This window comes from Solea solea, chromosome 2 (assembly GCF_958295425.1).
Source record: "Solea solea chromosome 2, fSolSol10.1, whole genome shotgun sequence".
Lineage (NCBI taxonomy): Eukaryota > Metazoa > Chordata > Actinopteri > Pleuronectiformes > Soleidae > Solea > Solea solea.
In genome coordinates, this window is record NC_081135.1 from 27,300,854 (window position 1) to 27,315,590 (window position 14,737).

Genomic DNA, 14,737 nt, shown 5'->3' on the forward strand with positions numbered 1-14,737 from the left:
ATCACAGTTGATTTAGTGATAATAGGTGATGAACACAGTGAAAGAATGTGTTTGTATGTGTACAACCCATCCATTCTACCTGCCGGCTTAGGCACGTACAACGTTACTTATCATTCAAAACACTTTTTACAGATGAAGATGATCAAGACACAACTATTGACTGGAGCTTTTTTTTTAAATTATTATTATTAATAAATGTTTTATTGTGCTTCCCCTTATGTTATGACACATGAACAAAAAAGGGCAGTATTTATAAAGACATGGTTCTATTATGTTCTCCACCTCTTAGTTCAAATGAGACCTTACAATACATTTATTGACAAAGAAGATCCAAAAAACAACAAATGATTTCAATGGAAATCACATGGTGACCCATTTACACTGAGTTTTGTTTGAATATTTTTATTAAATCTTTTATCAATACTTGTAGTTTGCATAATGTCTGCTGTGCTTTACATAATGTGCTATTAATTTCACAGTGATGTAATTAATTAGACATCAATAAACATTTTTGTCATGTGGTGATAAAATGATAAGCTGAGTCAAGCCAGTGCTCTGAAAGTGTACTGCGTTGTGTGGCAGAACATTATTACTTTAGTGTCTAAAGGTGTTTTATGTAAACCTTAGCTGGAGACGTTTGACATGCTTGTGAGAAATGGTGATACCTGTGTGAGACTGCTGGCCTTTTCTTTATATTCTTTGAACTGCAAGAGCAGAGAGATTATGATATTTCCCCTGTGTCTGCCTTTTGTTTCCCATTGTTTTTTTGTTTTTTTTCTTTTGCTCTGAACTGTTTTTTTTCCCTGAACAAAGCGTTTGAAACACAATGAGTCCTATTGACTGTATATTTCTCTTTCTAGGCTAATGGAACATTGGAGTGCAGTGAAGCTCTCAGTGTATGGGAACCAGTAAGACAGGCAGGAGGCTTAAGCTCTGCAACCATGTATATGTGGTGCAACATCAGCCTCCAGCCTGTTTTGGATGCCTATGCTGAAGCCCTGAATATGGACATGACTGTGAGTACATGGTACAGGGAATCAATATATGTATATATATATATATGTATACATTAGTGTTATATATAGATTTATTTTCTCAGACTAAAGTAAAGTATTAAATACTGTCCCTAAAAAAAATCTTACCAGTGCAAGTTACAGTTAAGGGTTCCACCACTTGGTGGCAGTGTTGACACACAGAGAAAGCTGCCAAACGCTAGCAGTTCATTTCTGCCGTCTGTTGTTTGTACAGCACATGGGTGTGGAACCAATGACTGCGAATGCCACAGCTGCCCGGATTGTCAAGATCATATGGTCTATGTACCAGGTCACTCTTAACCAAACACATGTGACAGAGCAGCTCATCATGGCTGTGTCTGACCACCTCTCTATACTGGCAGGCTGGCCACTGAACCCTGAGGTACAGCATTACTGGTACAAGCAGCTCCAGGGTGTACAGCTACAAAACAGGTGACTATTTACAGTAACAATAAGATGATGTAATTGCAGAATGATCAGAAATCACAGGAGGAACCCCCTCGCTGTATGCTCTGTTTTTTTCCACCGACAGAGGCCCTGGTAGACCGCACTGAGCAGGACAGGACAGTGTCATGCAGTCATGGCATTATTGTATTTAACAGTTGTGGTAGTGGAAACATTGTCTGCTTGTCCATGGAAATTGGCTGCTGAATGTCTAGATCTATTCAGAGACACATTCTAGTCTCATTTGTACAATCACTGGCCACTTTATTTGGCACACAGGGCACATAATGGTGTGGTCTCCTGCTGCTGTAGTCCACCTGCTTCACATTTTCACTGTGTTGTGTGTTCAGAGATAATATTCTTCATAACGTGGTTGTAAAGAGGGGTCATTGGAGTTACTGCAGGCTTTCTCTCATTTCGAGCCTGTCTGACTGTTCTTCTCTGACCTCAGGCATCCCAAAATGCATTTTAGCCCAAAGACCTGCTGCTCACTGGATACTAGTGTTTACCATTCTTGGTAAACCCTAGAGATGGTTGTGCATGAAAATCCCAGATCCCAGGCAGAAGATCAGCAGTTTCTGAAATACTCAGACCAGTCTGTCTGGCACCAACATTCACACCACATTGAACATTCTGTTTCTTTCCCATTCTGATGCTCAGTTTGAACTTAAGCTGACCGTTTTAACCATGCCAAAATGCATTCAGCTGCTGTTACACTGTTGAATGATGTATTTTGCGTTAAAAACCAAATTGAACATGAGTACTGAATGACGTGAGTGGATATAAACTGCTTCCACAATGCACTTCAATGAAGCCCGTTTGATGCACACATACTTACATGTGGAAATGGACTGACCAGATTTACATTCAGCTCGATTAATTTAACGCGAGTCTGGACGAAAACAGGAAATCGTGCACAGATAGTGGCTTAACCATGAATTCAGCTAAGTGCGATATCCTTTGAAAATTGATTTCCCTTTATGTGCCAGCAGCAATAATGAGCCAGGCATGGTGATAATGATCACATTCTGTTTATCGCGGGGAATCAATCAGGTCTGACTGCATGAGTTATAGATCATTTATCACAGTGGAACAACTCCACAATATATTGAGGATGAAATTGGAAAACTAAGCACAGAAGTACAGAATAAAACTTGACTCAACTGAGGAAGAAGCATTACTTCTGGTCAAATATAGAGTAGGTGTGGTGGTGTTTAGGAAATGGGATAAATGAAAAATTGTCAGTTTAAAAAAAACAAAAAAACAGTTTACACTGCGAACTTAACCCGATATTTTCTCCTCTCTATAGCTTGTCCTCGATAAATATGCTCTCAGAAGAACTGCTCAATGTGGCGCCATTCCTCCATCCTTACATTGAACCTGTAGAGGAAGCACTGATCTTCATCGTCAACAACTCCCATCTTCTCAACAGCAGCTCCTCAGAGGACCTCTTCAAACATGTGGCGATGATCTTCCTAAACTCTGCCAACATCAGCTCAGCGGACTTCTTCTCCATGATACAGGGGAATTTTTCAACACTCAATGAGGCCTTTATTACTGACATGTTGAGAAAAGTGGTCGAACAGGTGACTGAATTGAAGATATTAGGTGAAGATCCTATGGTTTACCACGTTTTGGAGCGGGTCCTTATGTCGAATGACGCAAGCTTGCTTGTAAAGATGGTGACCAAGTTGTTTGCATGGCTGACCTCAACTGAAGCATTCGGAGTAGACCTGTTGATGCAGGTGCTGCCCAAAATGTACGACATCCTTCAGGGTGTCTTGTCGCTCCTGAACAAGATGAACGTTGAGTTGCCAGCAAATACAGAGCTCTTCAAAGGCTTAGTTGGAAACCTAATTGCAATGCTGAGGCAGATTGTGAGTACCAGTGGGCCTCTGCCTCCAATGGGTCAACATCATGGTATGTTTCTGCCAGAAAGCACTTACAGTAACCACACAGTGAGGAGCCGACACAAACGTGAGGCCCTAATGATGCCACAAAGAGACCCCATGGATGACTTCACAGAGCTGTTTGCCATCGACTATCCTGCCATGTTCATAGCCCTCGCTGTCCCTCCTTCTACAGTAGAAATTATGGACACTATTCACGTGTTCTTTGCCAATCCTGATCTGAATGTAGTGTTGAAAGGAGCTACCAGTGACATGCCATGGGGCTTGAACAACTCTCAAGATGAGACCATAAATGCAGCGCTGGGGGTGCTTTCCTTTGTTACACTACCTGCTACTCTTGGGATGTAAGTTTTAATTGCTTCTGGTAAAAATTCACAGCACTGGGCAACAGTATTAGGCCACCTTTAGATGTATTTGTGTTTTAACAATGCTATAATGATCCTACAGTATAATTATCTCTCAATCACTTTATTGGAACACATCCTTGGATGAAGTAACAGCACGGCTATAGCCATGGCTTTCTTAAAGGAATACTTTTGCACCGATTTGCATTTAGCTTTGTATTACTAGAAAAGGGGTAGTATTTTTGAAAAATGTTGCTTCCAAACCTCAGTTTCCCCTGAGTCGAGAAATATCTTCATTCTTTTTTTTGTTACATGCCCACCAGTCATTACAATCCCAATGCCAAAGATCACAGACTTTGACAGGCATAAAAACAACAAAGCTAGTGGTGCCCTAAGACAGTAATGTGGCTTTAGGAATATTTTTAGCATTATTTTGTTCCTGTCAGCCCCTGTTTCATATGTAATCCTTTTTCTCAGGTCATCAATGGATCTCCTGGTGAATGTTGTTCATATGATTCCCGATAGCATTCCATTCTCGTCTTTGCTCAAAAATATCACCGGGGCTCTGGCCAGCGAGTCTGAAGGTAACATTGCACTATTTAGACAGAGAATTACTCCGTTTTTTTCAAATGATCTGATCCCACACAAGCTCACTCTGATATTTGCTGTGCTGTGAAGCACCCACTGTTCCTGTACTGTGTGTTCACATACATGCTGTGACACCTCTTTCTCTGACCTTCATAGCGACTGCAAGACTATGGCAAGACCGTAAAACATTATGTAAAAGCTGTTGTTGTTGTAAACATGATTATTGCACAGCATAATTCATTCTGGAGATATGAGGAATATGACTTCACACCAGCTAAGCTTGAGCTCCCAAAGAGCCCAAGGCCATATGGCCCCTCTCCAGCAAAAAGCCACTCAGCACCTTTTTAAATCTCATTAGCGAAGTAGAATTCAATCACTTATCCTGTCTGCCTTTGCTAAACGTCTCCCCTCACACACACAAGTGGACATCCATGACCTCCTTTTAATCAGTGCCTGTGTTTGTGTGACAATGTTTTTATTGCATAGAATCACTTTGTAACTAAGAGCATATATTTGTCGCACATGCACGCAGAGGAAACTGCTATTGTAAAGAACTCCAGGTGTTGAGTCCCCAGAGATCAAGCATCAGCATTGTCTAATTTTGGCCTTATTAAATACTCTATTATCACATCTATTATCACTCTATTATTCCCTCCACATGTGCAGTCGCTGACAAGCCAATAATACCAGTGAACTCTGAAGCAGGACTTCTAACGTACATATGGCGTAAAAAATGAAGTTACATAGTGCCAATGCAGGTGGTGCAGACTTGCTCAGGCTTTGACAGGGTCGACATTCATCCTGTTGTAAGTTCATGTACTATCAAAATAATCTTGGAGACATTATGTTGAAATCCTACATTGTGTCTGGTTAATGCAAGACAGCGTTTAGCTCTGCTGGCCTTCTCTTGGCCCCATCACTCCTGCAACAGGAACTTCACTTTAAGAGCATCATTTGCTGCTTGCTGTCTTGTAATGGCATGAGTCGTAATGAAGCCCAGTGGGATGTCATGTTTTTCTGTCACTTCACTGACCTTATTGCCATTCTTTTCCTTTTCCAGACCATCTTTCCGTCCTAGTCTAATAACCTCTCTAACCCTAATTATCTTCCTGTCCCTTCACAGAAAACCTGTTGCTCATGGAGGAGACCTTCGAAACCATCGCTGAGCTCTTCCAAATCAGCGAGACAGACCAGACGCTCGAAGAGAATCTTGCCGAACTGAGAGCCCAGGTTTCTGCATTAACTCTGCCAGTATTACTCATTTGTCATAAATGTGTGGGAGAAGTAGTTATTCAGAATATCTGAAAACACTACTCTGCCATTTGGTTTGCGACACTTTTGAACAAGATTGTTTTTTTCAGGCTGACAGTGACGCTAATGCAGTTTTTATTCAGTGCCGAAAGCCATTGTATTGGTGCTAATACATAAAAAGCTTCCAAACATAAATCATTAAAGTGTTCTCAGACCAGAATGGTATGGTAAGAATTACTGACAGCAAAACTTTCAACAGACCACAAATTCATATTCTATTCTTAAATGTGTTTAATTTGTATATGTTCACGTCACAATAGGTTGAAACTAATAACAAATTATTGTTGCTCACGTGACTGATTGTAGGTGTGTACCTTGGAGAATACGGAGCTTGTACATCTGTTGCTGTGGCACCTTTCCATCGAGCCTGGTCTTCTCTGTGACACATTCATGCCCGGCCTGCAGACCCTGTTTGAAATGCTGATAACAAACACAAGTGCTCTGACTGAAGCCATGTTCCAGACCTTCATTGGAGAACCTACAACCTACAGTGTCGAGGCAAACTGGTATTGGCATTCAACTTATGTAAATGCCTTTCCTTGAAAGGTTTTTTCAGACGTTTGTTCACCCAAATATCCCTTTGGTATAATATACGTAAATGTCTAATCAAACTACTCTTGTGTGTGTGTTTACTTATTTACAGGACCGCTGCGTTGAGTGAAAGTTTGGGCTTTAACATCAGCAGCCTGCACACTCTCAACATTAACATCAGCTCCCCAGGTGAGACATTTGACTTTGTCATAACAGTACAGTAAAACTGTATTTTAGATTTTAATACTAGGGATGGGACATGGAATGTGGAACACAATACACATTATCATGTTCAGTTAAAAATGTAATTACAATAATAATAATTTAAAAAAAAAATGTGACAAACACATAGGAATAAAACACCACTTTCCAATCTAGCCAGTACTCTATGATTCATATTTCTTTCACAGTCTGCCTTCCGCTTATGTCTTTATGTTGGTAGTGCTGGTGTGTGTTTCCAAAATAAAATGTCCCCTTATCTATTAAGAAAAATGCATTCTATAAAATTAATTTCAATGTAATGTATATATAATTTTTTGTCTGTAGATTTAGTGTATTGTGATGTCCAAGATTTGAACTGTGCTGATTTAAGGCCATAGTCACATTCGTCTAACCATGAAAATAAAAAAGCAGCTCTCAAACCTTGTTTCCATAACAACCGACTGCTCATTAATTCTGACCTGTTGCCCACATCAGCCTATTTCGCCACTTATCCATGATTGTTGCTCCTGTAAATTGTCTCCTTCATTGTGACTTGCTGGCTGAGAAAACAGTTTTTTAAAAAGTGGCTCCTGGAAGCTACATGTGAAGATGAATGTGAAGACACTTTCTGAAGCCGTAAAGCCCGTTCTGCAGCTGCACTTTTCTAGACATCCAGGTGCTATAAAGGTGATATACTGTACTGCGACCCTCAGTGTTTAAAACAGTTTCTGCATTCTCAATTCAAGTAGGTTACCAGATTTTACAAAATACAGAAATATAGCCGCATGTTCATGCAAGCACACACATATATTCATCCATCCATTTCATACCGTTTTATTCCAATTTGCCTAATCCCCAAATCTGTATGTTTTTGGACTGTGGGAGAAAACTGGAGAACCCGGAGAAAACCCATACACACACAAGGAGAACATGCAAACTGCAGAAAGGCATGGCCGCTCTCAGCTTCCGTAGTAGAGCACTTATAAAAAGACAAACAAATATTATTACTTCACTTTTCAGGGGTGGTGACGATTAGTGAGCTGCTGAGGAATGAAACTGCCTTTGTTCTGGATGTTCACCGACACATGGATTTCGATCCAGCAGTATTGGACCTGCTGATGAATTCTATTCTACCTAACAACAATTTAGAGGTGAGCCAGCTGCATGCTAATCTACATACTGGCTGTGTGCAATGAAACATTTAGTTGTTTTTTTTGTGAACCTGAAGACATGGTGAATTGCTCTGAGTCTGCAATAGTGCAAACAACATGTGAATTCATTAAGAAGTACAGATCAATGTTTTTTATGTTTTTTGTTTTTTGTTTTTTTGTAATTTTTGTCAGCTTCCACAGGCCATGTGTGAGAAGTACTTATGGAATTAGATGTGTGTCAGTATTATGAACCAACTCTTTTCACGAAGCAAGCAGCACTTTTTAAGAAGCAAACACCACTTTATGAATTGAGCAAACAAAAATTAACCACAAAATCAAAATACACAAATTGCAAATTATCATTCAAAATTATTGTATTTTATATGCTTTAAAATACACTTGTTGTTTGCGATCCCTAACTTGTTCTTTGCTCCCTGACTTGTTCTTTGTGCTCCCTAACTTGTTCTTTGCTCCCTGACTTGTTGAGCCAATCAGCAGGCAGCTTCCTAAGGCTCGCCCATGGACAGAATCACCAATAAAAAGGGAGCGCAAATATCAAGTCAGGGAGCAAATAACGAGTTAGGGAGCGCCAAGATGTTTTGTTTTGTAGACATAGTATTGGATCATAGTATTTGGTGACTTATGTAGTTTATATACTACTGAAAGATGGTGCTACAGTGATAAAGGTGATTTCACTGTCATTTCAAGAGAACTGTAGCTGCTCTCAAAGCTTTTCTTCTGGTCAGATAAACCACGATCCAACTGATGTTTGACCGAGTTTTTATTGTCTTCATTTTACATTTTAGACTGCTCCAAACACTGTGAAAAACAGAAATAACATAAAATATAATTACATTTTAACATAAATATGGTTTCTCTTGAAAGTATTTGTTTTGCCAACATCAATTTTATCACACATATAAAATAAATGTAAAATGCACAAAAAGGAACATGTTCTCATACCGCGTGCGCCTTCTAACCGGAAAATCAGGAGCTGCTAAGGCTTTATGGTCGAACTCTGCTCATATCTTGCTCCATTAGCACCGTAGCTCCAAAAGACAGACTGAACGCACATTTTCCCACCATTCATTGCGTTAATCACATTACCGCATCCTACTATTCAGTGCAGCCCACCTATACAACCAGTAGGGGTCATCATAACCACAACTAAAATCCAGATAGAATAATTACAATATACATTGTTAACTACATAAATGAAAAATATCCATATACAAAATTATCAAAACAATAAAAAGAAATAGCAATACTCTCAGCGACAGCTACAAGAACCATCAGCTAATGGCACAGAAAGTGCATTTTGTAATAAGTCAGAAAAAGTTACTGCTGACTTAAGTATGAATGGATACAGAATTACAAGAGTAGATGGTAGTTCACTGCAGAATATGTGTAAGAAGTGGGAAGTTTGTCAACTTGAATTGGCACATTACTGTTTGTGTGAGTATAATCAGTCTAAAAGGAGATGTAGCTGACCTGTGTGATTCATTAATCTTATAATATATATATAATATAATAGCCTTCACTGAACAATCGGATCTGGTTGACAATTGACACTTGTGTGATTTGAACCCAGTAGTAGTAGGAGTAGTAGTCTTAGGCCCCATCAAGACCTGCATATGTGGACAGAATCAGTTCATACCTGTGACTGTTAAAATGTGACTTGGATGTGTCTTGGATGTTTTTTTGTACAGATCCTGTCCTGGCTGGTCAGCCTACATCAATGCAACTCCACAGAGACCATGGGCATGACTGATTTGACCATCCTGGAGACTTTCTGTTCCATGAGTACTACAGAGTGGTACAGCTTTGTGCTGCTGGTGGTTCGACATGTCAACACTGAAAAACTCATCTACAGAGTAAGGCTTTTGACAGAGGAAAAATAACACAATTTCACTCTTCTCAGCAGTTAACTTCTTGGATATGTAGAGACTTTGTATATTGGATGATAATTCATCGTTCTACAGTGGCTGAATTGGAAAATAAATAGTTTTTGCATGTTAAGTTACATGTTTGATGCTGCGGTTGGTTTGTTTTGAAGAGTAGATGAGTCAGAGAGGAGTGCTTTTATGCAAGAAATGTTTGTTCCCTAGACAAAGCTCTCTTTACCTCACATTTATTAACAAAAAAAAAAAGCTTTTAGACTGTAACTGCTATTTTCCATTTGCTCTAAGACTGCAATCACTGTTATTCCCACCAAAAAGAACAGTTCTAGTTACCTTGATGCAGTAATTAAAATGTGTTTCTTTTTTAGATTTCTTCTTCACTCCATGTACAATATTTTCTTTCAGCTGAAACTGCAGTTGTTAGTTACATACATTGTTATTTCCCTATTTCATTACATTATTTCAGTACAAAATGAGAGAAACCAAAGTGTGAAGACAAGAACCAACAAATGGTGAATTGTAATTGTAAAACAATCCGTCATTGTATGAAATTATGGGAAATGATCTTATTAGAGCATTTTTCCATTTTTTCCATTCACTCTTTCATCACTTTCGTTCAAATGACTTTGGTGCTGTCCTCTTTCATGACAAAAGAATAATAAAGAGAGTTATGTTTTAATGTTGATCCTTTTCTTTCAGGTGGTGTTGTCTGAAGAACTGCAGAGCCTGGCAACAGTGATGCTTGATATGGCAGAGGCTGTGGTAGATGTGATGAACAAGATTATTCCTACCATCAGTCAACTGCAAACATACCTGCTCTCCATGGAGGACCTCGACACGGACGCCACCAGTGAATTTAACCTTGTATGCACTCTTTACTGCCGTGTAGTGCTTCATTTGTTGTGTTTGCTCAGCTTGTTTGATCACTCACCTTTCATTTTTTCCCAAAAAACAATCCAAATATTTTGGTGCTATACTCCTGTGTCCCTTCTCCGATGTGTTCAACCAATACAACAAGCAAAGCAGTTTGCTGAGGCTTTAAATAGCCTTTATTTTTTTGTTCTCATTTACATTTTTAATTCAAGGAAATTATGATCCACTTCTCAGTCTCTAGCTCTCTTTCCCCCTCAGATGACCCGAGGACAGACGCCCGGCAAGTCCAACCATGCTACGTTCGTCACCCTCTCTAAAGCGCTGTGCACTAAGGGTATCATGGCTGTGTTTGGAATAACCAAGCTGACCACAGCGTCACATTCAAGCCCCTCCTCCCCCCACAACCAGCAGAGGGAGGAGATGATTGAGAGATTCAAGATTCCCCGAAATGCCAGTACGTAGAGAGGACAGATATGATCAGTGCAGTCTGTTTTTCATGGGATTGTTGAAGCTTTCTTAGTTAGTATTATGTAAAAACACAAACAAGTGACAAGATATATTCTGTTAAAAAGACATCTTGTACTGTCATTTATTTGAATTCTGATATGTGTGGACACATCTCTGATCGTGCTCAGCTCAACAAAGAATGATTTTCATCCCTCCCATTCCTGTGTAGCTCCATTCTGTATGAACATGTACCTGGACATGGTCAACACCACAGGAGGAGCCATAGCCTGGGCCTTCCTCAAACCGATGCTGATGGGACAAATCCTGTTCACCCCTGACACTCCGGTCACAAGGAACATAATGGAGAAGGTATGCAGGGATTACAGTGCAAATTCACACGCAACAAAATGTCATTCTGTCCTGCCCAGTACCCACTTAATGTGGTTGTTTACTGTCTCCCTAAAGACAGAATATAAAACTAAGGTTTGCAGAACAACAATAAAATGGACAGAGATCAGTGGTAATAGAAACAGAGTTCAGGACACTTAAAAACATGCAATATTTATTATTTAAAACATGCAGCATGGAGACTGACATTACAATACACAACAAACTGTGTTACATAGTTGAAACACTCTTTAACACTAATAAGAAAAATACCCACCCACGAGTTAATCATTACTCTGAATGTCACAGTGTATTTGAAATGAATTTCAGATTTTATTTGTTATTGGGTTGTTTACTATCCGAGACGCGTACAGGGTATGGACATACAGGACTACATCATTTATTAATATCTCTATCACCCATAGAAATGATTAACTGATAGTTAATCTACAGTCTACAACAATGACTAAGGTAGCACAACTGTGATGGCATCTACACGATCTTTCCTTTGCCTGTTTTCCAGCACAGTCAGTAGATCCTGGTGTTTGCACTTTTCTCAACACCATGAACTTTATGTTCCAAATCCTCCAAAATCCCTGAGCTTTAGCAGTAGGTTTTTTTTTTTTTTTTTTTTTTAAACCACTGCTGTTTTTGACTTTTTTAAGGCTATGGTTACCTCGTGTTCTTGTGTAGCGTCCACTAACATTTAACAAGGAATGCAAAGTTTCAGGGGGTGTATAGATGTTCATTTTCATCACCACCATCTTTTATTTAGGTTCAAGTTGGACCATGTTTGAATTCATTCTTGGTATACTGACGCCAACTCGGATTCAAATGGACACAAACATGCACACAGAGAGAAAGTGGTGAAATCTTGCTGATGCCCAGACTTTTCATGTTCTCTTCTTTGTCCTCACTTTGCCCAGGCCAATACCACCCTAGAGGAATTCGCAAACCTGAGGAAACAGTCACAAGAGTGGATCGAATCTTCCAGCTACATCATAAACTCCGCAGAAACACTCAGCCACACGTTGCCAATGCTGCAGGTATGAAGCCTCAGAGCTGTCTTGTGCATATCAGATTATTGTAGCCATCTCGCTCTTGCTCATCTGAAAATCTAGCGTTGAACTCTGCAGCGGTCCTGCTCGGCGCTCAGCTACTGAATGTTGTGCATAATCTCTTCATCTCTCCCTCTCGCCTGTCAGAATTCCCTCGGCAACCCTTTTGTGAAGAATTTCATCCAGATGCAGACAGACATCAATGTTGACAGAATGAAAGAGACACTCAAGAACTTCTGTGAGTGCAGATACCAGGTTTTACTTTGCATGCCTTCCCTCCATATTGCATGTTAGAATATCCACATTGTAAGAAAATTAGATCGCTTCTTGCAATTAAAAGACACCTTGCACTCATTTAAGCATGATTTAAAAACATCTCCCATTTATATGATTATACATTAAGCCCCACAGGGTCTGACTTTGTGCTGTATTACATTACCTTGCATTTAGCTAAAGACTGTATTTCTAATTTGTGATCAAATGAGTTGGGAAAAGGCAACGACAAATTTCCCTATTTTGATCTCGATGTTAAAGAGTCTGATTTCTGTCTTTCTTCCCTTCTTTTTCTAAAGCTAACATTACAGTAATGCTGGAAAACAACAAACAAATATTGGATCATATCACCACTTTGTCTAAACTGATGATGGACCTGTCTTCCTGTATCCAATTTGACCGTTACCGTGGCTACGACTCCGAAGAGCAGCTTAACACCGCAGCTCAGGAACTTGCAAAAAATCGCAATCTCTATGCAAGTAAGTAACGATTGACTGACATGGTTTATGAAAGAAGAATCTCAACAGAAAGGGAGACATTAAATTTCATATACATTTTACAGTTTTTTTATGGATTTAATCTTGTATATGTTAGTTTGTGGATAAAAAAAGACAATTACAGGGAGCCAATTACACAGAAATGTGTTACTAGTGACAAATCACCAGTTTAACATTTTGTTTTTCTATGCTACGTCTGCTTGAGTCCATTTTCCCCCTCTTTGGCCCCTATTAAACATTTCTGAGGCAGCCATGCCTGTTACAATGCATCTCATTATGATCTAAGTCAGGGTCACAGTAACTAGGACAAGGAAAACAGTGATAGTCAGATATCTAAGTATTGCCCTTCAGTACAAGAATAATGCAGTGAGGTGGTTTAATCTGTCTTCTAGGTGTCATCTTCAAGCTTCCCAAAGACAAAGACTCATCACGGAGCCGCCATGCCAGGGCATCCTCCACCACATCCTCCCTGCCTCCCAAAGTCAGCTACACTATCCGTATGCATATGGACAATGTCATGCGTACCGACAGAGTCCGGAACCCATACTTTGTGAAGGACCCACACATCGTGGCCAGCCTGACGATGCGCTACAACCGGGGCTTCATCTACCTCCAGGAAAGCATCGATCGGGCTATCATTGAAACTCACGCTGGGCACAGAGTCACAGAGCCAGCCGTCCAGCTGCAGCCCTTCCCCTACCCGTGCCATCTCCGGGATGAGTGAGTCCCCCTAAATCCATGGCCGCACACATGTACACGCACACACATACTGTATAAATGCATACAAACACACACAGATACAGTGTGAGCGTACTCCCAAATGAATGCACGCATGGAAATGTAAAGAAACACAAGATACACAGCCTCCCTGAGAAGGCAGTGATGTGGAATAATGCGTGCTCTTGCTCATTATTCATTTTCCACTTGGTGTTCATTCATGAGAACATTTCATTTCATTATAATTGACTCCGCACCATGTGAAAGACTATTCACCGTCGTGATGCCTCCTTTTTTCAAAACTGTGCATATACACACACTCAGGCAGCCTCCGGGCCTTTAATATCCACTCCCAAAGGACAGCACTCATCTTTATAGTGTATGTGCAGTACAACATGGGTTTGGAATTAACAGCATCACTACACAACACCAGGTCTAATAAATCTTGCTTGAGCATGATAGCTGTTTTTGTGGTTGCCCATGAGTGTGACTTAAGACAGTGCTGGTATCTCATCTAAGAAGCACTAGAGGGCCACTGTGTTTGGCTGCCCTCTGAACCACACATACAATATGATGATTCTCGCCTCTCTGTCATTTTGATTCATTACTCAACTCAGTCCCTGACATGATAGCTGTGAAATATGGATGTGTGGTATTAGCATTCCAAGCACTAAATTCATATTTATCTGGCACAAAAACTAAAACAGAGAAGCATTTATTTTTGCATAAATAACACAAGGATCACAACGTGGCTGTCAAAAATCCCCATTCCCTCCCTCAGTATTGCTGTCTCACTCTGCATCCGTCCAGCCTTGTCAAGCCTGTAGCTGAATGATAGGCCTATTTGTCTGCCTTTGTTGACAGTGATTGGCTGTTTGGCTTTCCAGGCATTTGATGAACACTTGGCATTTCTGTATTCTCCCAGGTACCTGGAGGCCATCTCTTTCGTCTTTCCGATCATGCTGATGTTGGCCTGGGTGCTGTTCGTGGCTGATTTTGTGAAGAAACTTGTGCACGAGAGAGAACTGAGACTGCATGAGGTAAAGAAAAGATCAAACCTGCGTCTGTGG

General features: G+C 40.2%; 1 protein-coding gene across 1 annotated transcript in view; it reads left to right on the top strand.

Moving 5' to 3' along the window:
- LOC131441184 (glucosylceramide transporter ABCA12-like) overlaps window positions 1-14,737 on the top strand; it is a 47,210-nt gene that overhangs the window by 2,252 nt on the left and 30,221 nt on the right. Inside the window, exons 7-23 of the mRNA XM_058612323.1 lie at window positions 861-1,016; window positions 1,249-1,466; window positions 2,788-3,732; window positions 4,210-4,316; window positions 5,444-5,550; window positions 5,938-6,137; window positions 6,275-6,351; window positions 7,384-7,514; window positions 9,224-9,388; window positions 10,115-10,279; window positions 10,547-10,742; window positions 10,965-11,104; window positions 12,049-12,168; window positions 12,328-12,418; window positions 12,753-12,932; window positions 13,343-13,670; window positions 14,593-14,707. Of these exons, the coding sequence (XP_058468306.1) occupies window positions 861-1,016; window positions 1,249-1,466; window positions 2,788-3,732; window positions 4,210-4,316; window positions 5,444-5,550; window positions 5,938-6,137; window positions 6,275-6,351; window positions 7,384-7,514; window positions 9,224-9,388; window positions 10,115-10,279; window positions 10,547-10,742; window positions 10,965-11,104; window positions 12,049-12,168; window positions 12,328-12,418; window positions 12,753-12,932; window positions 13,343-13,670; window positions 14,593-14,707 (3,441 nt within the window). The remainder of the gene's footprint in view (window positions 1-860; window positions 1,017-1,248; window positions 1,467-2,787; window positions 3,733-4,209; window positions 4,317-5,443; window positions 5,551-5,937; window positions 6,138-6,274; window positions 6,352-7,383; window positions 7,515-9,223; window positions 9,389-10,114; window positions 10,280-10,546; window positions 10,743-10,964; window positions 11,105-12,048; window positions 12,169-12,327; window positions 12,419-12,752; window positions 12,933-13,342; window positions 13,671-14,592; window positions 14,708-14,737) is intronic.